Source organism: Galleria mellonella, unplaced genomic scaffold (genome assembly GCF_026898425.1).
Source record: "Galleria mellonella isolate WM207_F2 unplaced genomic scaffold, CSIRO_AGI_GalMel_v1 utg962, whole genome shotgun sequence".
NCBI lineage: Eukaryota > Metazoa > Arthropoda > Insecta > Lepidoptera > Pyralidae > Galleria > Galleria mellonella.
The window spans coordinates 949,245-977,070 of NW_026442180.1; the positions used below are offsets into that span (position 1 = coordinate 949,245).

Here is a 27,826-nt window from a genome sequence, read left to right on the forward strand (position 1 = left end):
GATGAAGATGAAAGCCGCATTCGACGAATTAAACTAAAATTAGTCACGATGGTTTCCAGGGGGAACCACGTGGAGGTCGACTTGACAGGGTATATTGCTAGTAATAGGGCTATTTGACCCCATTACTAACAATCCCTTTCCCCCCTGTAATATCTATTAGTTCATTTATTTAGTTCAAAAGGTACATCATCAGTGTAAACACAGACGTTAATTTTAATTGGTATATATTTATATTATTATATATAATTGGTACAGTGCTTGCATTTTACATTTACACCAATTATAGATGCACACAACATTTTTTTAAGTAATTGTTTTTTTTTTTATTTTAATTCTTTCTTTTATTCAACTTAGAATGACAAACAAGCTGACGGTCCACCTGATGGAAAGTGGTAACCGTCGCCTATAGACATGAGCAGTACCATGGACATAACAGAGTATACTGTTTCGCCCATGATGCCCGCCATGCGTTGATTTAGATATATTTTAAAATAGATAATCTAAAGAATTTCTTTATAATTGCTACTCATAGGGATAAAAATATTTTTTATCACATAAACTTAATTACAAACCTTTTTTTTACAAGTATTTTTCTTTTTATAATTCTATATTTTTTATGAGCCATATTATCTGTGTTGCAACTACAATTTCTAGTGCATCAACTGGACAGACCGTTTAGTAGACAGTAGAGTTGCGTCAGTGTGGGCAACACGACAATGTGATGCGCTTATCATTGAATTGCGGCTGACAGTTGGCAACTGAAAACTTACATGAACGCACGTTACTCATAACAACTCACATGTGTGCTGGACACTTCGATCCTTAGATAACTGCCATCCACAATTTAACTTCTGCAAAATATAGATTTAAAGAAGAAGAAAGAATTATTTTTAGTGCTTAATTTCACTTATAATAATACTATGATACTACCGACTAAACCGTCTTTCAAAAAAAGCGTTCACGCTCACTTTTTTTACTTTATCCGAGCAGTAAATACTTTATATTATTCTCAATTTCGTGTATAATATAGTATATATCATATATGTGTAAGTATATTTGTTATTCATATATATTTATTCGTTTATATATGTAATTTTAGTATGTATGTATATCAATAATTAGTAGTACCGCATTCGAGTATTCTGACACTTCCCTATGGTTGACTGGGAGAGAATGCTTTTAGCATTAAGTCCACCATGTACACATATTTGTACTAATGAATAAATAAATAACAAAAAACATTTAACAATAAACAAAAGTCATGTTTTTCTTATGCAACTTGGAATGGCGTCGTCGTCGCGTACAACAGTGGATGCAGATGGCTCAGGACCGTTCTTTATGGCAGTCTATGGGGGAGGCTTATGTCCAGCAGTGGACGGATGGTGGCTGAAATGATGATGATGAACTTAGATTGGCGAACAAGCTGATGGCCTACCCGATGGAAAGTGGTAACCTCACCTATAGACATGAGCAGTACCATGGACGTAACAGAGTATTGTACATTTTTTTTTAAATATTTATTGACCTCTAAAATCTAGGTATTATCATCATCATCATATTAGCCGCTAACTGTCCACTGCTGAACATAAGCCTCCTCCATGAGGGGTTTTGCTAGCAGTTGCCACATTTGGCAGGCGTGTTGTCAACCGTAGTTAGGCTTTGGTGATATTTTAAGAGGGACGCTGTTGGCCATCCCTCAACTATAATTTTTTTTAGTCGCCTTTTATGACACTTACGGGAAAGGAAGGGGTGGCTCATTCTATGCCGGGACATAGCTACATGCAAATAATACCTAGGTATATTGTTGCATATTTTTAAAAGTTTCTTGTAGATTTATTTCTAGACTATTTTAAAGCTTAAAATTATAAACACAAAATGTTTTATGGTATCATTTGCATGATAGTCACCCATAAATTGTTGAAGTATGTTCAAGTTAGTTTTGTAAGTTTCTGCATTAACTGCATTTGATGCACGCCACAATATTGCATCGACAATAATGTAATTTATTGCTCGAAAATGTCGCGGGTCACGATTCGTAGTCTTTAAACTATAAATTATTTACTTACGAAAATAAATAGAGAGTCGAGTGTTGAAAATTGTCCTAAAGATTGTCAGTTACCTATTGGTTGACTTCATACCAGCTTTTAACTATCTCTTAAGCGGGACTTAACCCTTTAAGGGGGTTTTGCCAGAAGTTCCTACGTTTAGCAGGCTTGGCTTGTCAGGCTTTGGAGATGTTTTAAGAGGGACATTGCTGCCCATCCCTCACTTTTCTTACGACACCCACGGAAAAGGAAGGGGTGACCTATTCCATGCCGAGATCACACGACATATAATGCATACTTCTTCTTATTTAAGCGTTTCCTCTTATTGGGGCAATTTCAATTGCATTCTATACCAGCCAGCTTTATCTATCTTTGACTTTCCTATACGACATAACACCTAGTGTTTCCTTTAGCTGTCCCATGTAGTTATTTCTCGGTCTTTCCCTATAGTAAAGGCAAAATGCCGGGCTACCTTATACGACATAACGATTTTGTAAAGAGCATCTCTCTTCTCTTTTCATTTAAGAGTTTTCTCTTGTCGGTGCAACTAATTCATGTATCTTCTTCCAGCCAGTTTTATCCCAGGCCATATCCTTTATGACACGACACCTAGTGTTACTAGAAGGAAAAATAAAGGGCATAATGCATACATATATGTAATTATTTTAAGAAATATTTGTTTTTTAATGTTAGTAGGGACTATAAACGTCAAAACATATGTATAATATTATATCTGATGTTACGGTTTCATATTTTTAACTTATTATATTTATTATGAATTTGATTGATGACACCATAGCTGGCTTGATTATCCTACAGGGTCTCAAGATCGAGTCTAGACATTTTTTTTCTTTTTGCTTATTCTCTCGCCTCTTCCCGTTGTGTGGGGTCGGATTTCGTAATCATAAGGAGCCATTTGTTTCGTTTGTATGTGTCACTATCGATTTGATTCTCTCACTTCTGATTTTTTAAATTCTTGTTTTGGTTACTTAAAATAATTGGCCTTCTTTGGATGATGAGACCTTCGTGTAGATACTAAAAAGGTCTTAGACACCTTAAGTCTTAGAAGGTGTCGACCTCCCATGAGTTGTAGTAGCAGATATGTAATACTTTATATTATATGCCGCCTTTTTTTTATTTTTTATACCTTAATTTTAAGACGGATGTAACCTAATTGGAGATGTATTGTCTTAAAGAAAAAATAGGTTATCAATTCGGTTGTTTTTTTTCTATGTTTGTTACCTCATAACTATGTTAGTTGTAAACCGATTTGGAAAATTCTTTATTCACCTGGAGGGATTTACTTATAGATTTATCTTATAAAAATTTTATCAAAATTGGTTGAGTAGTTTAGTTTTTAAATGTAACCGACTGGTTTTTACACAATTAAAATAGGTTTTTTTCTGTGGAACTTAATCTTAATTATATTAAAAAGTTTTTATTATTACCTTCCGATTAGAAATTATTAGAATTTTATTGATGTCATAAAGATATCAAATTATAGTTCAATACGATACCAACGAGTGCTTGAAAAATTTATTGTTTTCAACTACAAAGACGGAATACGAACGAGGCGAGTTAAATGCTTGTAAAAGGCACAAATTATTTCGAGTAAGTTGCGGAGACTCTCAATATTGAATTCATTGCAGATTCAAGCTTTTATTGCTCCCCGGTGTAAACACAATTGGCGGTACACGAACGGCTACTGCAGTTTGTTTTACGATATATTTCTGTGTGATTTATTTGAATTTCTTATAATAATAAAATAATTGGGATTTTTTTTAAATATTTATTTATGTTATTTATATATTTATTCTATAATGTATGTCTTCATGATCATCATATTAGGCGTTGCTAAAAATGGCGCAACTACTGGTAAAATTCAGTTGACAGTTACGTTATGTCGTTTTAGGTTATTTTAATAATTGTTTGTTTGTAACATTTTATTGTTTTTTTTTATACAACTTAGAATGGCAAACAAGCTGACGGCCCACCTAATGGGAAGTGGTAACCGTCGCCTATACACATGAGCAGTACCATGGACATAACAGAGTATACTGTTTCGCCCATGATACCCTCCATGCGTTACCATTCCTGAGGACTCAGGTGTTATTCCTCCGTACCCAGAAAATTCACGCCATATCCCACCCTTCAAACCGAAACACAGCCATGCAAACACAATTGCTTTACGGTTGAAACACGAATGGGACAGAGGTACCCAAGCAATCGACTTTTGTACAAAGTCTCCCTTATTATTTTATCCTCGGTTTTATTGTGTGAAATGTCACAGGCACATCATTTCTCTCAGAGGCCATGAAAATCCCTGACTGTGTGGAAAAAATCAATTACAAGTCGTCTCCGGTGGAAATCTTCGAATATATCTCAATACCGGAGCAGTCCCAAACATTTTTCCCGACAAATAAGCTCTAAAGATTTATGCGTGCTGACTTCATTGCAGCCCCGGAGCGATTAAGATGCCTCCGCCTCTGAAAATGGGCAGATAAAATTCCGGACACCCTATATCATGGTTTTAGGTGCTTATAGCAGGCTTGGAGTCCGCGAATACAACGCTTGTGGATTACGTAGGTGGTCTAGAAACGATCCTATGTCACTGATAAAGCGATATAGATAGTTTTTTTGAACTAACATTAGAAGACAGGGCTATTTAATTCGGCAGTATTTTTATGAGATTTATTTTATACTACTTAGAATGGCAAACAAGCTGACGGCCCACCTGATGGAAAGTGGTAACCGTCGCCTATAGACATAAGCAGTACCATAGACGTAACAGAGTGTACTGTTATGCCCATGAAACCCCATGTTGGGCATAACGTCATAAAACATAAACGATATCCCCCATGCGTTGCCATTCCTGAGGACTCGGGTGTTATTCCTCTGTACCCTGTAAATTCACGCCATATCCCACCCTTCAAACGAAACGCAGCCATGCAAACACAACTGCTTCACGGTTAAAACACGAATGGGACAGAGGTACCCAAGCAATCGACTTTTGGACAAAGTCTCCCTCTAGTTGATTTTACACAACCTTCTGTTTTTTTAGTTTTTCTGTATCTTTCTTTTGTGTATGTATATTATGTATTAAATTTTTAAATTCCCATATGGTCTCGGCATAGAATAGGCTACCCCATCCTTTCCCGTGGGTATCGTAAGAGGCGACTAAGGGAGAGCGAGGGATGCAAAGCAGCGTCCCTCTTACATGTTTCTACCGTGAAGCAGTTGTATTTGCATGACTGTGTTTTGGTTTGAAGGGTGGCATAGCACTGAATTTACAGGGTACAGAGGAATAACACCTGAGTCCTCAGGATTAGCAACGCATGGGGGGTATCATGGGCGAAACAGTATACTCTGTTAAGTCCATGGTACTGCTTATGTCTATAGGCGATGGTTACTACTTTCCATCAGGTGGGCCGTCAGCTTGTTTGCTAAAGCTTTGAAGCGTAACTGCGGTTGCAATCCGCCTGCCAAGCGAGGCCACTACCGGGGAACCCTCCAAGGGGGAGGCTTATGGTCAACAGTGGACAGTTAAAGGCTGATAAGGTGATGGTATAAAATTCAGTATAAATGTTTTTGAATTGAAGTTTAGATTTCCATACTCGGTACAATAATTCAGTGTGATACAATTGTATGAATTTAATGACACCATTTGATTGCCGGAGTTACAATGGAGTCTGTTTTATTCGAATTTCCCCAGTTCACAGGCTAGAATGCAAGTACATCGTAAAATTTATGTGTTTTATTATAAGTACAATATACATTTTTAGCTTACTTTTGTTTGGCACTAGTGTTTAGCCGCGACTTCGTCCGCATGTCTGGCTTATATTGATCAGGGTTGTACCTATGTCGTTGTCCATTCCATGTAGTATACCAAATTTTATAATATTTTTTTATCGGATAAGCCGTTAAGTCACATAGCTTGAAGAACCGACAACAGATAAGGTCGCCTTTTCTCGTTCATATTTATTGTAATTATTATTTTTGACTTGGTGCAAAGAATAAGTCCTAGTCGAAAACATCGATTTTGGAAGTGGAATATGCTATATTAGGCCTATAAAAAATTCATAGGCATTCCTTTTCTCATGCAAGTAACTTTCATCCCTGACTATCGGTAGATGTCGCAACAAGGACTATTTTTGTAGTTTTTAAATCTTTAAACTGCATTGAATTACTTTGATATTTATATATTTACTAGCTGTACCCTACGGCTTTGCCCACGTAAATTAGTAATTAAAGTATTCTATGTGCCAATTTAGCATATTACCTATCTGTGTACCAAATTTCATTTAAATCTGTTTAGTAGTTTTTGCGTGAGAAAATAACAAATACCATCCCTACATTAAACAAGATTGGCATTTACTATAGAATTTCTTAAAAAAAAATCTTTAAGTACCAGGGAATCATAAATCGGAAGGACGATCTCGCAAACAATTTCGCTACAGATGGTTTTGCTATTGCTAGATATATTTGCGGTCGTAGAGAGCACGCTGTGGCTGGCTAATTACCCGAGAAGTTACTCGGAAGTATGTCCGCAAACCGCATTGCGTGTCTTTGCTTTATTAGCCTTTATGCCGATGTGAAACCTAGCTCATATTACACAGAGCAAGTTATCATTACGTTATTTAAGAGTCGACACTGGCCTTATACTGACGACACTAGAAACAAGTCTATGCAAACATCAAAACAAATATCAAATAAAAAATTAAACAAATATAGTGTTGTACAACTACGAGCATTCATATTATAATATCATCACACTATAATATCGATATCGGTGTAGGTATTGTAAAATATATAGTTTTTTAATACTGTTTTTTTTTTCACACAAAACAATAAGTAGCAAGTTATGAAGTCCTAGTATTCCGATGCGCAATTCGATCCGACTCGATATACTTGGAAGCTTGATTGATATTCAATATATACTTGAGATCCATTAACAAGGACAAAATTTATGTTTCTTTTTATATCTTTTCAACCAACTTAAAAAGAAGGAAATTCTCAATTTAGTTGTATTTTTCTATGTTTGTAACCTCCAAAGTCAGTCAGTTTTATACCGATTTGGAAAATTACTTTTTTTTTATCTGAAAAGATATATTTATAGATTGGTTCCATAGAAATTTAATAAAAATCGATTCAGTAGTTTAAATTTTAGATTAAATTAACTAGTTTTGTTACAATTGAAGTCAGTTTTTTTGTAGGACACAATCTTGTATCGTTAAGAATAGGACGTCACTACAACTTTTCATTCCTAGGATGTTGTAAAAGGTGATCAGGAAAGCAAAATATAAAAGAATGAATAACCATACCGAGCCGTCTGGTTTATTCTCTTCTTAAAGGAAGAAACCCTAATTTTTGATGTTGTTAAAATAAAGACAAAGTAACCAGTGGATTGCAATTAACGAACCCTGGCTACATCGGAGCTATATTTTGGTAGGTCTTCATTATTTGCCCTAAAATATTATTTATTAGTAATTTACGGGACTCTTAGCGGCAAATAGCGGAGATAAGGTCGAGCGGGGACGGTGTCGCGATATAAAATTGTGGTGTTGTTGGCAATATTGGGGTGTGTCGATAGCTAAGTAGTTTTGAACTTTAATGTGTATAGCTTAGATTATTAATTGACAAAGCGGAGGCGAATCTTAAATCTAAGGTGCTATTGCAATATTATATGTGTTTAAGGTGTACAGTCGATTTTAAGCATAGCTAGTTGATTTACCTATATTTCTTTTTTTTTTTTATGACTTAGAATGGCAAACAAGCTGACGACCTGATGGAAAGTGGTAACCGTCGCCTATATACATAAGCAGTACCATAGACATAACAAAGTATACTCTCTCGCCCATGTTACCCTCTATGCGTTGCCATTCCTGAAAACTCAGGTGTTATTCCTCTGTACCCTGTAAATTCACTGCCATATCCCACCTTTCAAACTGAAACACAGCCATGCAAACACAATTGCTTCACAGTATAAATACGAATGGGATAGAGGTACCCAAGCAATTGACTTTTGTACAAAGTCTCCCTCTGGTTCAAATCGACTGTACAGATAGACTGCCGTGTGGTAACGGTATAAAATAGGCCACCCCTTTCTTTCCTGTGGGTGTCGTAAGAGGCTCTAATAATAACTCTAACTGAAATCAGTGGTCGAGGGATGAGTAGCAGCGTCTCTCTTAAAACATTACCAAAGTTTAACTATAAATGCCAACTTGCCAAGAGTGGCAACTTTGGGCAAAATCCCTCATCAGGGGAGGCTTATGTTCAGCGGTGGACAGTTAGCGGTTGATATGGTATATGGTACAGATAGACATCTAGGTACTAGACAATGTCTTGAACCCGTGGATTTTCCTGATAATAGGTGAGAATGAAGGCAGATCAATTGGCATATTTTAACAATATCACCAAGTTAGTTTTCAGGCTCCAAACCACATGGAGGTCTACCTGACAAGGTGTATTGCTAGTAAAGAGACGGTTAGATTTCATTATATAAAATTTTGAGTTGCGAATTTTAATTTAACATAACCTATTAAACATAAAAAGATGCCCTACAGGAAACACCTTCACCAGAGGGAGACTTTGTACAAAAGTCGATTTCTTGGGTACTTCTGTCCCATTCGTGTTTCTACCGTGAAGCAGTTATGTTTGCATGGCTGTGTTTCAGTTTGAAGGGTGGGATATGGCGTGAATTTACAGGGTACAGAGGAATAACATCTGAGTCCTCAGGAATGGCAAGTGTACTGTTATGCCCATGAAACCCCCCATGGGGTTTCATGGGCATAACAGTACACTCTGTTACGTCCATGGTACTGCTCATGTCTATAGGCGACGGTTACCACTTTCCATCAGGTGGGCCGTCAGCTTGTTTGCCATTCTAAGTTGTAAAAAAAACAACAGCTGTGTTTCTAAAGGGCAAACTTAAAATATGGTGCACAATTTATTTTAATAAGCTATCTAGATCCTATTTTAAAAATCCACGTGTACAAAGTCATGGGTAAAATGCTAGTGAACAATAAAACTTCAAATTGAACAGTACTTATTGGAAATGTGTTCAACATCATTGAAACAAAGTGATTCGAGATTATTAAGATCAAAGTGTCTGTAGAGTTAAAGCCCATTACATCGTCTATAACTACCCATAAACGAGTTTGGAAAGTGGGACCGATCGTAACATACTTTTGAAACAATTGGCGGACATTTTGTTTACTTAGGGGGTCAGCTAGACCAACTTTTAAGCGAATTCAAGGAAAAAAGATTTCTTGAATCACCTAAATATTACGCGATATCTTTCTGAATTGATTTTGATAATTCCCTTTTTCATGAAAATGATTTATTTAATTAGAGAATATTTTTCTTTGCAAAATGTAACGTTAATTCCTTACATTTTGCAAAGAAAAATATTAATTACAAAGTCAGCCAGTATTTTTAGTGAGTATTGTATTTTTTTTTATTAAAATAACATTTATTAAATGTAAACCAACAAAAATTTGTAGCAACATTTCGTGATAACGGAATGTGAAGAATAATTTTGAAATGTAAATAATAAATTTTAAAAGTAATGTAGCATGTCTGCATGCCATGACAGTCAAAATGTAGTTCTATTTGAAAATATATGCAATTATTACCTATATAATTTATCCTGGTGTCGGTATAGAATGTGCCACCCCTTCCTTTTCCATAAGTGTCGTAAGACGCGACTAAGGTAACTAGTTGAGGCTTAGACAGCAGCGTTCCTTTTAAAACATCACTAAAGCCTAACTGGGATTGTCAACACGCTCACCAAGCGTGGCAACTACTGACAAAACCCCCCATAAGGGAAAAGCCTAACTGTTTTTTTAAAAGCAAACCAGCTATTAGCCCACTTGATAGAAAGTGATAAACATCTTTTAGAAAGATGAACTGCACTATGGATCTCTGGATGAATATATATTATTCTATAATCTCTAATATATATATATATATATATATATATATATATATATATATATATATATATATATATATATATATATATATATATATATATATATATATATTATTCTATTTAACATATCGCAACCGCAATAGATGTCATATCTTCTACAATAATTCCAACAAATTATCTTATTTCCCTCGACACATACTTCAAAACCATTTGTCATATCTGATTTTTTATTACGATTTATTTTCCTTCACAATATTTTGTTTCACGCTAAATAAACCATCTCGTTCATAATTCACATTACATCGGATGTAACGCGTGATCTCCCCTCCATTGCCCAACTGGCCATATGACAGCACAACAAATATGATATTTTATGTGTGAACAAACGATATTTTCATAAAAATAACTATGGGGCCATAACCTGTGATCGTAAATTGAATATAATGGACTGCGCACACGCATACGCTAACTGGAGCGGAGCCACGAAACGGATGGTGTTTAGTTTGTAGCTAAATGAAATTAAGTTTTTAATGAAGAACGCGAATTTTTATTTAATTTATACACTTCTTATAGTTTACGATATCTTATCTTTGTGGTACCTAGTGTTGTCGTGCGATTATAAAATTCTCACGTTTCTATTTTCATAGCTGTGAAGTGTGTTTTTCGTTTGAGATATTAAATGATGCAATAACGGTCGCTTCGTTTACGGTGCGAGATATTTTTGTATTAGCTAGATTTATCGTTATTTTAATTTAATGTTTGTGATTTATAAAGTGTTTTTTTTTATTGATTTTTCACAATATTAAATTTCTTTAAAGATATTTATATGTTTTAGCGTAGGAATGTAAGTATACATAACAGGTCTAGATTATATAGATAGAGCACCGAGTGTCACACACTCAGTGGAGTGTCAAAAACAGATTTTGATTAATATAAATATGATTCTTTTAAAGTATATTTTAAATTTATATAAAATATATTATATTATATTAAAAGAAACATGCTCACGACTAGTTTAAAATATTACGACACAGGCTCTAAAATCTTCCCCGTCTGCTGCTGAAACTTTACTAACAGACAATGTTAGCAAGTCATCAGCTGTATTTAACTTTAGACATACATCATCAGTAGAAATAATGAAAATATTCAAACAGCTTAATAATAAAAAAACAGAGGATCTATGGGGTATATCTGTTAAAATACTGGATAGTATAATGGAAATTATTGCGCCCTCTCTTGCTTTTATTTTCAATAAATGTATAGATGAAGGTAAATTTCCTAACATAATGAAAATTAGTAAAATCATACCGCTTTTTAAATCTGGAGATAGGAGTGACCCAATAAATTATAGACCTATATCCATACTCCCAGCACTCAGTAAAATTTTTGAAAAAATAATCCTTATGCAACTTGTCAGTTATTTCAATTTAAATAATTTAATCCACAATAGTCAATTCGGTTTTTCCAAAGGTCGTTCAACTACAGACGCAGGTGCAGAGTTGCTTAGACACGTATTTGCTGCATGGGAAACTAAAATGGATGTGATAGGTGTTTTTTGTGACCTTTCTAAGGCTTTTGATTGCGTTGATCATAATACATTGCTAAAAAAACTTGCTTTTTATGGCGTCAAAGACAATGCTTTAAATTTAATAAAATCTTATCTATCTGATAGAATACAGAAAGTGAAGATTAGCAACGCTACGTCTGACGGGTCACTTGTGCAAATGGGTGTACCTCAAGGATCTATTCTCGGTCCATTTTTATTCCTAGTTTACATTAATGATCTCCCATATGCCATGCAGGATAGATGCGGCATAGTATTGTTTGCAGACGATAGTTCATTGATTTTTAAAGTTAATAGAATGACTAATAATTATGACGATGTAAATAGTGCTTTGCGGCGTCTCCTGCACTGGTTTACAACTAACAATCTTATGTTAAACGCTAAAAAAACAAAATGTGTTAATTTCTCTCTGTCTAAAAGTTTTAATACTAATTGCAATATTAAATTAAATGACGAATCTCTCGAATTTATAGAATCTACTGTCTTTCTAGGAATCACACTAGATAATAAAACACAATGGGGTGCACAAATTCAAAGCCTTGCAGCGAAACTAAGTTCAGCAGCTTTTGCCGTGCGTAAAGTTAGACAATACACTGATACTGATACTGCTAGATTAGTCTATTTTAGTTATTTTCATAGTTTACTCTCTTATGGAATATTACTATGGGGAAAAGCGGCAGATATTAAGAATATATTCATATTACAAAAACGTGCCGTTCGAACGATCTACTGTATGAAGAGTCGTGACTCATTAAGAGAGAAATTCAAAGAGGCAAATATTCTCACCGTTGCTTCTCAATTTATATATTCAAATATCCTATATGTTCATAAAAATCTTGACTTATTTCCAAAAAACAGCAATATTCATAATATTAATACTAGATTTAAAGACAAACTTGCTGTCCCCAAGTATCGTTTAGAAAAAGTTAATAGGTCTTTTATGGGAATAGGTATAAAAATTTACAATAAGATACCAAAGGATATGTTGGAATTACCCTTAAATAAATTCAAAACATCTGTTAAATCATATTTACTGAGCAAAGCCTATTACTCATTAAACGATTACTTGAATGACGAGTGTGCATGGCAATAGTTGTTCATGCACTGAATTTTCATTTAATGTTAGACATAGACACCTATATAAATATACATTGTAAATAAACTGGCTTTAAAAAAAAAAGTAATTCAATTGAGTTTCTTGCCAGTTCTTCTCAATTGGATCTATATACCGAACTGGACGGTAGGGAAAATATAAAATTATAATGTAAAAATTTGACGTTCATAAGCGGCTAAAATGTCCTACATGAATAAATGATTTTTGAATTTTGAATTTTTGAATTGAATTTGTCTTATAGAAAAAGTGATTTAAGCTGCTTATACTTAATTATTTTGTAGCGCAAAACCTATAAAATTAATGAACTGGTTGCATACACACGTTTTTTTTAGTTCGAAGTGACGCGGGTCTGATTTGTCCACTGCTGTTATTAGTGGTTATGTTGTGACATGTATTTTTTATTTAATTGAAAATAGGGATTCCAGACAAATTATCTTTTTGAAGACTAGGCAGCATGGTCTCCGACCTTAGCCTGTTCCAAACGGAACAAACGTACTAAAAAAAAAAAAATGAAAATAGGGCGGGAAATTTAAAAATCGAATTGCACTTTAGACGCACGCGCTGAATCAAGAGTCACGTTCATTAACGCGCGTGTTCTATGGCTCTAAATCGATACTAAGATCAATCGGTACGTCTGTGCTCGATTTATGAGCGATAAATTCGCTTTACAATAAAACTACACGTCTGTCGGTGTGCCGCAACTCGAAGCTTGCAACACTGGTACGTCTACTGGGAAGGGTTACGGGTGTATTTAAAACTAAGAGTTTCAAAGGCGGCCACTTTGGTAAAGACGTGGAACGAATCAGTATTGAGTTTCTGTGTCGAAATTATACCATCCCAACAAATCGGGAAGTGATCTAAAGTGGTATCGCCTACGCAGATAAGAAATATTTTATCAGTGCCATACATATCAATGCTACCGCTATAACTAGGCGAAGGTGGCGCCACCTGTGCCGCCGTTTTTGTTCTCTGATATGTCTTCTAATGTACGAAGCAAAAGAAAATCAATTTTAAAAAGATCTTAAGGTGAATTTGTAAAATTCGGAGTCTCAACCTGGGATTAGATTCCAGATAGATCCCAGATTAGAGGTTGTCCGATTGAATTCTCACTACTTTCTTTTTGATGTCGCCTAAATTATTTTTCTTTTATTTTTCTCATTGCCAACTATCTTCAAACTAAGCAGAACTTGCACGGATACAAGATAACTAATAGACATCTTTAAATACGTTTGTTTTGTAAATACATATTTATAATACACAGAAAATATGCACACTAATTCAAATAGTGTCAATCATTATCATAAATATTTATTTATTTATTTATTCTTTATTGCATAATAAAACTTTGTACAAATGGCGAGTTTAATGCCATATGGCATTCTCTACCAGCTAACCATTGGGTAAAAACAGAAAGTGTATGAAGGGCAGATGTGGTGAAAAATATTTGACATAATTATAACAACATACTGAAATAATTATACATAATAATACATAAGAAATACACATATAACACATAAATACTACTTATAATATATTAATAATAAATAAATAGTTATACTAATATATATGAATGTTTGTATTGTATGAGGATCGAATCCACAATTAAGGAATATAAGGTAGTATATTATTCCGGTATACCATTGAGGTCATAAAAATAAAGATTCCTTTTATATTATAAATAATAAGTAAAAAAAGTTAAGGCTGTTTATTATTCACAATGCCCAGCCACGTAGAGGGGCTAGTGTCCTTAAAAGCGGGGCTGTAGTGAGCTATATGGATGTCCAGTAACTCTGATATGGGCAGAAGGCGGGACGCGAGGGCTTTCAGCATGTCTATCACCTGAGGACCCACGTTCTGTGGCCTGGTGGCCAGTACGTCGATGGCCTTGGTTCTGACGGCGAAGTTCACGGTGTTTCTGAGGTGGTACTGTAAGAGATATGTTCGTTATTTAGTTTACACTAGATAATGTATTGTACATATTATTAGGTATATAGATAGACAGATATATGTATAATTTATTTGCATTACTTACAGCACACAATTAACAATACGCAAAAAAAAAAAAAAGAAACGACAGTCTGTGTACGACTTCACTGGTTACAAAATTAATTTTGGTTTATAAACTCGAAATTCTTATTTTAAATTTAATAAAACACTCCAATGAATGACGAATTATTTTGTGAGCACCATAGAGTAAGTTAGTTTCCAAAGGGCTAGAAGACGAGGCCGTGAAATCCATAAAAAAAAAAAAAACGTTATTTAAGAGAAGGCACTGCCTTTATATTGACGAAACTTGAAAATTGATCTATGCAATCATTTAGAAGTATCCACAAAATCAAATAAATATTCATAGTGTTGTACGAATGTTTATAATTTTGATTTTCGTGATTGACCGGTTTCATACAGCGGTCTCATAATAATGTTATGTGCTGATAAGTGGCAACAGTAATAAAAGAAAGTAAATCATAAAATATCGAAGATAGACCCATCCCGCAGTTGTTAGATATTCCCGCGGGGACCTTTTAATATTTCGAGATAAAATATAGACTGTAATAAAGCGCAATAGATTAGCTTTATAACACTTCACAGATTTTTTAAGCGTTACGTTTAAATGTAGGTATTTTTAATAATTATTAAACTAATAATTGAAATTTTCTTTCGACATTCAAAAATTATATTGTTTAGTGGCTGCGGCCATGCTTTAAAATTATATTGGAAATTTTGTACCAATTTTTATAGCTCCATTGGTAATCGATAGTAGTAACACCTGTATTTGAAGGGGGGGGGGGGGGGGGGGAGGTTGGAGAATAAATTGTTAGTAATGGAGCCTGTCTTGCCTCATTAGCAATATATCTTGCCAGGTTGACCTCCACGCGATTCCTTCTGGCAACCACCGTGGATAATCTTGATGAATTTGTCACGATTGGCCAACTGACCTGCTTTCATCCTCATCTATCATCCTAAAAAAAAACTCTTATATTGGTATCACATTAATTTTGACAGAATTCTTATTTTAAATTATTAATGTAATCGACACATCACAGACTGGGTCATTGCCATATTAGCTTTATGTATCTACCGTCGGATTATAATAGCATTTTCTTAAATTTACTGCTGGAAAGAGAGTAGGTGTACCTGTACAAGCAGAATTATCCCAAGGTGCACCGGCTTGATCTCCATAGCCTTAAGCTTTCGAACCAGAAGTCTCGGTGTTAGATCGTCCAGTTTGCCCAGCTGAGATAAAATTCTCGGTGCCTGTATTAAATATAATAAAAGCACATGTCAATATACTGCCCTGCTGTCCTGTGTAGCCATTCTATTCTGTATTAGCTAAATCTCGCGGTTTTATCTGCGCAGTCCAGTATAAAGACTCTCCTGCGTATGTACCGAATTTTAATAAAAAATATATTTAAGCTGATTTGTTAACAAATATCTAACAATTCTTTTCCGTGGGTGTCGTAAGAGGCGACTAAGGGAATTTAATGGTGGACGGCACGAATGAGCAGCAAAGTCCTTGTTAAAATACCACCATAAGCCTAATTGCGGTTGCCAATTTGTCTACCAAGCGTGGCAAGTATTGGCAAACCCTCCAATAGTGGGGGAAGGGATTGTTAGTAATGCGGACTACCAATCCCGTTGCCAGCAATATACCCTGTCAGGTCGACTTCCACGTGGTTACCCAGATGTATTCATCACGATGGGCTAACTGATCTGCTGTTTTATTCTCACCTATCAGCCCTCACTGGTGCCCTACCAGCGTATACCGATAGCACAGGTGAGGTAACCATTCCATTATCATCTATTAAAAAAACCCCCATAGGGAGAGGCCTATGTTCAGCAGTGGACAGGTAACGGATGACATAATAATGATAATAAATTCAACAGCCACTTATAGACATGAATAAAAAGCACCATAGCCATCGGAACACACTAATCTTTATTTATTCATTCACATATATATATATATATATATATATATATATATATATATATATATATATATATATATATATATATATATATATATATATATATATATATATATATATATATATACCAGAGGGAGACTTTGTACAAAAGTTGATTACTTGGGTACTTCTGTCCCATTCGTGTTTCAACCGTGAAGCAGTTGTGTTTACATAGCTGTGTTTCGGTTTGAAGGGTGTGATATGGCGTGAATTTACTGGGTACAGAGGAATAACACCTGAGTCCTCAGGAATGGCTACGCATGGGGGGTATTATGGGCGAAACACTATACTCTGTTATGTCCATGGTACTGCTCATGTCTATAGGCGACAGTTACCACTTTCCATCTGGTGGGCCGTCAGATTGTTTGCCCTTCTCAGTTGTATAAAAAAAAATGGACAAAAAAATCGCAAAAAAAATCGCGCTGTAAAAACTAGCAGTGTGTACAAGCCTTTACTGCTATACTTACAGTGAACATGATATCGTAGAGTCTGGCGCAGGCGTGGAACACCTGCATGTCGGCCATCTGGTCGTGCATGTCGCGGCTCTCCACCGACATGTAGTACCGGTGCGCGGTGTCGACGCGGCTCGCCGAGCTCTCGTTACGGGGAAGGTCCTGGATTCATTCAGGAAACGTTTGACATGAGTAAACAGGCCCTCTAGACAAGTAGCAAGCGAATTCGACGATGGAATCACCATTGCTACTGAGTTTGTAAGATAGAAAGAGATAGTAACGTCGGAAGTCTCATTCCGACTCACGGACTCGCTAGCGATGCCGATTTCATCGACGAATTCGCTTGCTACTTGTCTTTTATTACTTATCTTACGACTTTTATAGATTCTAAATTCAAACAATGTTAGAAAACTTTTGATAGTCTATGATCATCACGTTTATCTAATCCAAACTAGTATAATATAATAAACAGAAAATAATTTTTTGTTTGTAATGGATAATCTGAAAAAATACTTAACGGATTTAAAAAAGAAACTACATTATCAGAGAAAGCAAGAAAGAATTAATATTTTTATTCAAGTAAATTTTAGGTCACTGACACGGGTTAGAAATCTCGCGAAGCTAGGGCTGGTCACTAGTTTTTTTTTTATACTATTGTTAGTAACGTGACCTAATGATATTTAATTCGACAAACTATATACTGTATTAATAAAAAATAACCATCCTCCTTTATAAAACAGCTAAAAAGCTATATCTATTTCTTACCTAATAGTAATATCCACTTAGTATATTGCTATAATTTATTTGGTATATTGCACTATTACATCTTACGACTTCTCTCTCTTTTCATTTAAGAGTTTCCTCTTGTCGGTGCAACGAATTCATGCATCTTCTTCCAGCCAGCTCTATCCCAGGCCATATCCTTGATCTCCCTATACGACATGACACCTAGTGTTTCTTTTATCTGTCCCATGTAGTTATTCCTCGGTCTTCCTCTTTTGCCCTCTATTTTTCCTTCTACTATGCTCTTAAAAAATCGTCATGTCGTATAAGGTGGCCCAACGTTTTGCCTCTTCTATTCTCTATTATTTTAATTAATGTTCTTTTCTCGTTCATTCTTTTCAGGACTTCCTCATTCGTTATGACTTACTTAAGGTTAATGCAATTTTGAGCGATTGTTTCCGAGCGTACTTTTTTCACATTTTATATTATATAAATATTATATTACATATCTATTCATAGATTATTTTCAACAATTGCATATTTTTTTCGGCAGTCTGTATAGCATTTTATAATTCATATTTATGTTAAAGAATTAAAAAAAAATCGCACTATGAAATTTCACAGTGTGTATTAACCCTTATTTTATTATATGTTACGTACTGAGGGTCGACGTGTTTTTTTTTTATTTTAGACTTACCACTCACCTTTGCTATATCTATAAGTTTCATGATAAGTGACGAATATATGCGTCGGCTGATGGCATCCGTACGTCTAGACCTGTAGTTGTCCACCTCCCTACAAGTTAATGTCAAGGTTAGGACTGGCCGAAAACAATTACAATCAAAGATAAAAGAAATGTGTTCTGTTTTTAAATTTTCTTTTTGTAATTCGTATAATTTTTTTATATTTTTGTTTTTTTTTTTTATACAGGACGCAGTTTTAGAACTTATAGTAATACGGCACGATAATTTATCGTCACAGTATCGTGGGACGACAAATTAGATAATCGTCCAAAAGGCGATTTTATGTTATGGACTCTTTCAGAAAAAACCTTTTAGATGTAAACTAGATAGCAAGAAAGATCGAAAGTTGAGTTTGTTTGTTATTCTTTGGTATGTATTTAGTACTTCAGATGAGAAAGGATACGGTGAAGTCGCCAGTAAATATTATTTTAATAGATGATAATTATTTTTTTTTATACAACTTAGAATGGTAAACAAGCTGACGGCCCACCTGATGGAAAGTGGTAACCGTGGCCTATAGACATAAGCAGTACTATGGACATAACAGAGTATACTGTTTCGCCCATGATACCTCCCATGTGTTGCCATTCCTGAGGACTCAGGCGTTATTCCTCTGTAACCAGTAAATTCACTGGCATATCCCACCCTTCAAACCGAAACACAGCCATGCTAACACAACAGCTTCACGGTAGAAACATGAATAGGGACAGAGGTGACCAAGTAAATGACTTTTGTACAAAGTCTCCCTCTGGTAAATAATGGAATGGTAATTCCGCCTGTGCTAACGGTATACACTGGCGGGGCACCAGTGAGGGATGATAGGTGAAAAGGCAAGTCAGTTAGCCTATCATGATAAATACACTTAGAATTCGATGGTTTCCAGAAGAGACCACGTGGTGGTCGACGTGGCAGTATATATTGCTAGCAATAGTAGTTCGCATTATTACCAATTCCCCTCCCATGAATGTTAGTATAACATATAAGGCGATGAGACCGCCTTTTGTACCTTTATATGTATATTTTAACCTGTACTTCATGCTACTGTATTTCAGGTGAATTGTTTATATGTCATTGTTTTTTTTTTTGTTTTTGGTGCAATAAAGAGTTAAATAAATAAATATTTTACATATAATAAATACATATTTTTATACATATTTCAGGCATATTTTTATTATTCTAGTGCTACGGCGTCAAAATGGCGACAGAATTACTATGAAGACTTTGAAAAGTTTGTACAAAATCTCCCACCAGTATTTGATTAATAATATCAATATGACGGACGTACGGAACCTTTTTACGATATATTTGATGAGGAGCGACATGGTGCGGTTGAGGTGCACCTGGTTGTCCTTCTTCAGGTCGTAGAGCAGTTCCTCGTCGAAACTGGGGTCATGTAACGCTTCCACAATAGCTTTGGCCAGGCGACGGTTCTCTTGGACATATTTCTATAATAACATTTTTCGTCATTATAAAGCATTCATTTGTACGTTAACGAGACGCTTGACGTTTTTTAAAAATAGGTTAATTTTAGAGATAATATCCTATATGATTATCATACAACGTTAAGCCGTAGCTTCCGGGAATGCACCCACTTTTAATTTACTATTTAATGTATGAAATAGTTTAAATATTATTAGGATTAGTAATACTAATCATACAAGACGAAATTATGTCACTATACCTAATAATTAAAGCTAAATCTATCAAATTAAGTACTAAAACTTCCTTTCCTTTCATTCCGCGTTTCCTTTCTTTCCCGTGGGTGTCGTAAGAGGCAACTAAGGGAGGGCGAAGAGTGGGCAGCAGCGTCCTTCTTAAAACACCTTTAAAGCCTAACTGCGGTGGCCAATCCGCCTGTCAAGCGTGATCACTACTGCAACCACTACAACACTACAAAACCCCTTTAATAGCCCCATTGCTAGCAATTTACCCTCGCAGGTCGACCTCCACGCGGTTCCCCCTGGAAACCATCATGGTTAATTCTTGTCGAATTCATCATGGTGGGCCAACTGACCTGCATTCATTTCCACCTATCACCTTCTATTGGTGCCTCGTCGGTGTATACCGATAGCTCGGGCAGGGTTACCATTCCATTTTCACCCATTAAAAAAAAAAAACCCTTCAAGGGGGAGGCTTATGTTCTGCAGTGGACAGTTAAAGGTTAATAATAACGATAAAATACTTGAATTAACTACTGTATGTAATATATTTGTAGTATTTACATTCTTATTTCAAATATAGTTTTAATATTTGAAATAAGTATATATAGGTACCTACATCCTTTGTGTATAATTTTTATTAGACGCAATAAAGCGTTATTTCAAATTGTTAACCACAGAAATGGAGTCCGACAGACAGTGAGCGCAAAGTATTTTGCATATATCCTTTATAAACGGAATTGCAGCTTTATTCCGCAGTGACATTTTTTTCTGGCCCACGCCCGCCTCGTTGGTCGTACGCGGAATTGTTGGAAATACGCGGCACAGCCATAAAAGTGGGAACAAAACAATTACAATCACCTCTAGGACATTAGCACAGCCAGTTTCTAGCAGGAAAACAAAAATGAACACTTCGAATGCTGCCATTCTCACTTACAATATTCACTTTAACTGCCTACACTCATTTTATTTTTAAGCTGCAACGTATCTTTGTCGGACACAGGGAATTCTCAACGAATCCGCCGTTTTAAAATTCCGCAGCGGGAATTCGAACCGCAAATGTGACCCGTTCCCGCCTTAAAAATGTATTTAAAAAACGTCACGTTTTAAAAACTTTTAAAAGTGATCCTCGTGAAATAAATGTATGCATTTACATGAAAAAGGCGTAAAATAACAATACGGGATTATTCTGCGAACAAATAGCTAAATTGTTTCGTTTTTTTTTACCAACACCCAGCTGGATTATGCACGTGACGTGAAAATATTTGTTTTAAAGCTTGGCAAATTATTTCTGGACATATTCAGTGTGAATTTAAGAGCTGCATAACAGTACACGTAGTTTTCTGTACCATATTATACATGGATAACAAAGTTTGTGAGAATCTATTTTCATTATTTTCACTGTATGCGCTTTTGTGACTATATTTATGTGATTTAAAAGGATAATTGGAGATAGACATATATGCTTATATTATAAAAAACTGACTGACCCGACCAGCATCGTTCAGTCAAAAATATTGTTTGAATTGGCAGCTAGAAACAGTTCGTGTGGGGAAAAATGTGGGCATTACATTTTTCCCCACACGAACAATTTTTCCAATTTTTTCCTCATAAGAACTTTTTGTGTAAAAGAAAAAATCTCGTATTGGTTTATCCAATACCGAGATTTCCGCTTAACAACACATTTAGGCGATTCTTTTTTATTTGTATAAATAAATAAAAAAATAAATACGAACATTCTTTTAAAAGGTTGCCTATGTTTTTTTTATACCACGAATGTGGCAAACATGCATATAGCCCGTCTAATGATAAACAGTTACTGCAGCCTGCAATACTAGTGGTGTCACGTGTGCGTCGTCGTTCCTGAAGAAACCTAAATATACTCTTTTTGAAGAATTGCATATTGTAGTCTCTAGAGAAAACCTCGACAGAGAACTTATCCCACAGTCTGAAAGTTCGCGGGAGGAAATTCTTATATCTTTGATTTTACTATGTATATTTGATACTACAAGTGGTCACCCTTGGTCAAAATTTGACCATAACATATATTGTAATAAATGAATTCATTATGGTTATATATGACATTCAGTAAGACTATAGACAAATAATATTAAAGACAATATAAATCTATTCTCAATTTGACCACAGACTTTAACAATAAACAAAAGTTTATCTGCGTGTGTGTGTCAAATATATGGTAGTGTGTGTATTGATTTAATGTATTTTTTATGTATAATTTAAAAAAAATATATTAGCATTCTGCACTCCTTCTCTATATAAATTATAAGTGTGCCAAATTTCACACTAATCTGTCTGCGCAATTTTCGTAAACAGGGGTACAAAGTTTTTGCTTCACGTATTAATATTTGATACTATAATACGTTAAACGAATAAATGACTTAAAAAAAAATCACTCAAATGATAAGAAAAAATCAACAGAATTGGCTTAAACATAGAGAATATCTCTCATCGGTGAAATGCAATATATCGCGTAGTTACAGGTTCGGTAGTAAAAGAGGTTGCGACACCGCTACTATTTACTGCCGTTGTGTATGCAGTAAATCTAGGCAATAGGCAATCTTGCTAGCTACAGGTAGAATACGACTTACATATTTATTGTGTTAGGGAAATTACATTACGAACTCATATTATTCGACTCGGACTGTATAGATCCCGAATGTTATTATACCAAAATCCCTCGGGGATTGTTGGCATGCATGCATTTTCGAATGAAGGCGTCCGGTGAAGTTTTGTTTCAGATTACTCCAAATCATTTGTATTTAGATTGGATCAAACGATTCGGAGAACTTCGGATCTGATTATTATCGGATGCATTTAGAACGTGAACATGCTTTGCTTTCTCTGGGAGTCTGATTTCTTTTTTTAGGCTTTGTAGTTTTGTAAAGATTGTCTATAAGTTTTTTTTTTATACAATTTAGAATGGCAAACAAGCTGACGGCCCACCTGATGGAAAGTGGTAACCGTCGCCTATAGACATGAGCAGTACCATGGACATAACAGAGTATACTGTTTCGCCCACGATACCCCCCATGCGTTGCCATTCCTGAGGACTCAGGTGTTATTCCTCTGTACCCTGTAAATTCATGTATTGGTTCTCATTTTGAACAATTTCATGTTTAGTATAGTTATGAACGTTAGAACATAATGGTCGAGAGATTGGTAGCAGCGTCCCTCTTAAAACATCACCAAAATCTATCTGCGAATGCCAATCCGCCTGTCAAACGTGATAACTACTGGCAAAACTTCCCTTATGGAAAAGGTTCAGCAGGGGTCAGTTAACGGCTGATATAATAATAAGGGAGGGGGAAGGAATTGTTAGTAATGGGGTCTAACTGACCCATTGCCAGCATTATTATTATTGACAATGTTGCTATAATTTTCAATAGTATTTGTTTAACTTTGTTTAATTTACATAGTATTGTCTAATTTTGTGTTTCGTTTACTTGTATTTTATTTGTGCAAATTTTAATGGCTGACAAATTACTATTTAAGTATATAATTATGTATTGTTCTAGCTGTTTGTTTGCCTTAAATAAATAAAATATAAAAAAATACACCCTATCAGGTGGACCTCCACGCGGTTCCCCTTGGAAACATTTTGTGATTAAATCTTGCTGAATTGCACAATGGGCTAAACGACCTGCTTTCATCCTCGCCTGTCATCTCTCACTGGTGCCCCGCCAGTGTATAACGATAGCGCAGGCGGGGTTATTATGTCATTTTCACCCATAAAAAAAACCGAATTGAGACTCTCTTTTTTTTTTAAAGTCGGTTAAAAATAATTTACGTCTACACGTCTCTATTGGTAATCAATGTTCGGCTACTTCATACATTATCATTCGTCCGATATCTAAACGGAACGTTTTCCGCCGTCGCGTCCAAACTTATCCGCGGAATCTCGGAATGAAAACCGATTCAATTTCCGCGGCAGTTTTCCGCGGAATCGCTTTTTGGCGGCGGATACAGCGTCATAAAGCGCACGATTGGAGCGACTGGTCATTTTGGCGACCGACCCTGATGGAATATCATATTTTTGTACATTGCGTGATTTATATTTTCTTAAAAATATACGTAAAATATACAATGTGTTTGGGTTTGGACGTAAAGTCTTTAAGTACATAAGTAGCATTGAAATATTGAATATTTTTTACGTAATTTTTTTTATATAATAAAATTGCTATTAGAGATTGTTTGTACATGGAAGATATTTAAAGAAAAATTTACATAATATCTTAAGCAGAGATACCAAAATAATAATTTTAAAAATTTTTGTCTGTATGTATATATATATATACATACAGACAAAAATTATATATATATATATATATATATATATATATATATATATATATATATATATATATATATATATATATATATATATTGTTCTCGAATCTTGAAAAAATTATTAGCTACGACAAATTAGATATAGTTTTCATAGTTGTGTTCCTGAAGGTCTCTTGTGTATGTTTTATCTTGATTTTGTAAGTAGTTTATTTCATTAGTTTTTTTTTTAAATCCATGTGTATGAAGTATTGGATAAAAACTAGTTTTGTATGAAAATGTTTATGTATTAGATTTTTTTGGAGAAATAATACAGCTGGAGAAATTTTTGGAGAAAATGAAAAGAGCGTGGAGAAATTTGGATAAGTTTTTGACAGATTTGGTAATCTGGAAACCGGAGAACAGTGTAAAAATTTATATCCTATGGATTGATACACTAATGGAGGTAGCAACTTAAGGAGAAGTAGTATTTTCATTTCATCACCTCATCATCATCATTCATCAGATCATTGGTATCAATCGGTAACTGTCCACTGCTGAACATAGGCCTCCCCCTTAGGGGGTTTTACCAGTAGTCGCCACGTCTGACGGGTTGGCAACCGCACTATGAGCTTTTGAATGAATGAATGAGTATACTTTATTTGCATTATACAATATAGGAAATAAGCAAGACAATTTACAAACACAACGATACAATTGTATAAGTACAGTAAGGCGGTGTTATTGCTGAGAGCAATCTTTTCAAGACAACCTTAAGGTAAAGGACTAATTGTTGTGCAAGTAGGTATGATAGTGCTGTGTAATTAAAAAAGTGATATTTTAAGAGGGACGCTGCTGCCCATCCTTCGACCAATAAATTCCTTTAGTCGACTCTTACGACACCCATGGGCAAAAGAAGGCGTGGCATATTTTATGCCGGGACTACACGGCCAAATATATATTAAATATATCTAGCAATATTTAAAACAGCATATATTTTATTCAAAGATCAAATACATATTTCAGAGCTGATGAATTACTATAATTTCAAAGCACGTTCACTGTCAAATGTTGGCATAGAGATATAACACTAGTTTAAAAAAATACAAAACATTCACAATGAAGATATATCAGTTGGTAAACTGTAACATACCGGTTTACGCTGTTCTGTGTCACTTTAAACAGTAACGGTAGTTAATAAACATAACAGCGGGCTATATTTCAAAGCACGGCCCTGTCAAATGTTGGTATTCAGATGATTTATTTAGTTCAATTATTCAGATAAATAAATAGATAATAATAACAACAATAGACCAAAAATAACAGAAAAAGGTTTATCCTCATTAAAAATATTCGTATAGTAGGACAACGTTTTTTATTTATAACAAAATCAATTAAATAAATCGAGTAGTTCCTCAAAATCCTCATCAGGATTGAATAATTATTATAATTGTAACTAAACAATACTACTTACTAATTCACTTAAGCACAAAGCAATTTTGGCAGTAGGAGCATGTATGAGCATGCATGTTTGAACAATACCTATGTCAAATTTATTAATATTAAATGTTTTTAAAAATGTTTTCCTTTCCCTTCGGTTCCTATTACATTCCATCAATAGGTGCTGCACATCTTCAACTATTTCCACAGACAATACAATTTGATGATTTTTTTTTTATTAAATATGCAATAAAGTTCCTGTATGCATTTATATCTAGCCTTGCAACTTGTCACGATACAGCTGCCTTGTGTTTCTAATAAATAAATAAATCATTCCGTCCCTTTTCAATTTATGGTGAATTGCTCAGATGTTTTATTGCTGTGTTCGAAACATTTTTTTCCCATTTGTTTACAACGTGTCTTTAAAAATTCATTGATATGTGTGCATTGTTGTCTGTTGTATTTTAGTCGCCAAATTGTATGGATACCAGTGCACTAGCGTGATGCTAGGCGTCCTAGATACATACATACATTTATTAAAACACAACGATAAGCACATACGAGTTTCCTGTAACGAAACTTGAGAAAAGATGCTCGTGAAATAATTGTACAAAATTTGAGATAATTGTGACTAGACCTTAAAGTAATTTATTATTTAAGATTGACGCTGGAGACATCGATATTTATTTTGTGAATTTAAAAAATTTTTAATCATTTTCCGATTTTTAATATTTGGTAAATACTACAGTAAAATTAGGTATAAAAGCCGTGTGCATGGGTAGACATCTCTGTTCTAATCGTGATTCTGATATTCGAAGCGTAAAATATGGTATAGATTTTGAAATCGGTTCAGAATTGGTTAAGTAAATAACTAATTGACTATTTTTTATAAATTGTTAAAAAAGGGAAAAGCAATAAATATAGATTAATATGTAGACATTAAAGTATAAAATATAATTTTAATAAATAATTAAATAATATATATTCAAATAAACTTAATAATAAGTATTTTAAAATAGTCACTTTTTTATAAATCAACCGCCTAGTTCAGAATGCAATTTCAACTGAGAAGAACTGGCAAGAAACACAGCTAGTGCTTATTTTTAAAAAAGTTAAGTTTACAACAAGAACTATGAATGGACAAAACGACTATCACAAACTTCGTATTGTAAAAAAAAAGCTACAAAGCTACGATCAATCACAGTATTCTTGACCAGACCAGTCCATACTAGAAGCACCATGTTTATAGTTCCTAACATAAGTCTACTATTATATTACTAAAGTCATACTTTGCCTGAAAAACTAGCAATCTGAAACATAATTACGAGCTGCACCGTAAGTTAAATATGTATATATAATAAAGGCGGACGACGTTGCGGGCAAAAGTTTACATATCATAAAATACAAAACTAGGAAGTTTACGCGAGAGACTGTTCCTTTATGCTTATTTATACCGTCGAGTGTCAAGATGTCTAGCTTTTTAAATGACGTACTTGTTTACTTTAAACGATATAGGCTACGCGGTTTTTCCGTCGTAAAAAGAGAAATTTAATATAAAATTAATTCTACACATTACGATAAATCGTTGAATGACGAAGTCTATAGAGTTGGTTTTTTTAAAAGGAATAAGCATTGGGCTTCTTTTATGTATTTTTTATAGAATTTTAAGTGGCAAATATATTACGTTGATATAAATATATTATCGAATATGTTTCATTTATATCATCATCATTCCTAGATAATACAAAACAAAGTCGTTGTCGCCGTCTGTCCGTCCCTATGTATGCTTAAATCTTTAAAACTACGCAACGGATTTTGAAGCGGTTTTTTTTAATAGATAAAGTGATTCAAGACGAAAGTTTATATGTAGATATAATACATGCATAATATTGTAGAGAAACA

At 34.5% G+C, this 27,826-nt stretch overlaps 2 protein-coding genes across 2 annotated transcripts in view; one reads left to right on the plus strand and one right to left on the minus strand.

The window, feature by feature from the left end:
- Positions 1-27,826, plus strand: part of LOC113522883 (innexin shaking-B) — a 174,655-nt gene that overhangs the window by 14,689 nt on the left and 132,140 nt on the right. The window lies entirely within an intron of this gene.
- On the minus strand, positions 14,019-21,381 carry LOC113522869 (uncharacterized). Its single transcript, XM_031914018.2, has 6 exons — positions 21,062-21,381; positions 19,833-19,987; positions 18,504-18,594; positions 17,092-17,238; positions 15,792-15,911; positions 14,019-14,582 (listed from the first exon to the last, which is right to left on the minus strand). The coding sequence occupies exons 1-6, from the start codon at positions 21,125-21,127 to the stop codon at positions 14,352-14,354; spliced, it is 810 nt and encodes a 269-aa protein (XP_031769878.2). The 5' UTR covers positions 21,128-21,381; the 3' UTR covers positions 14,019-14,351.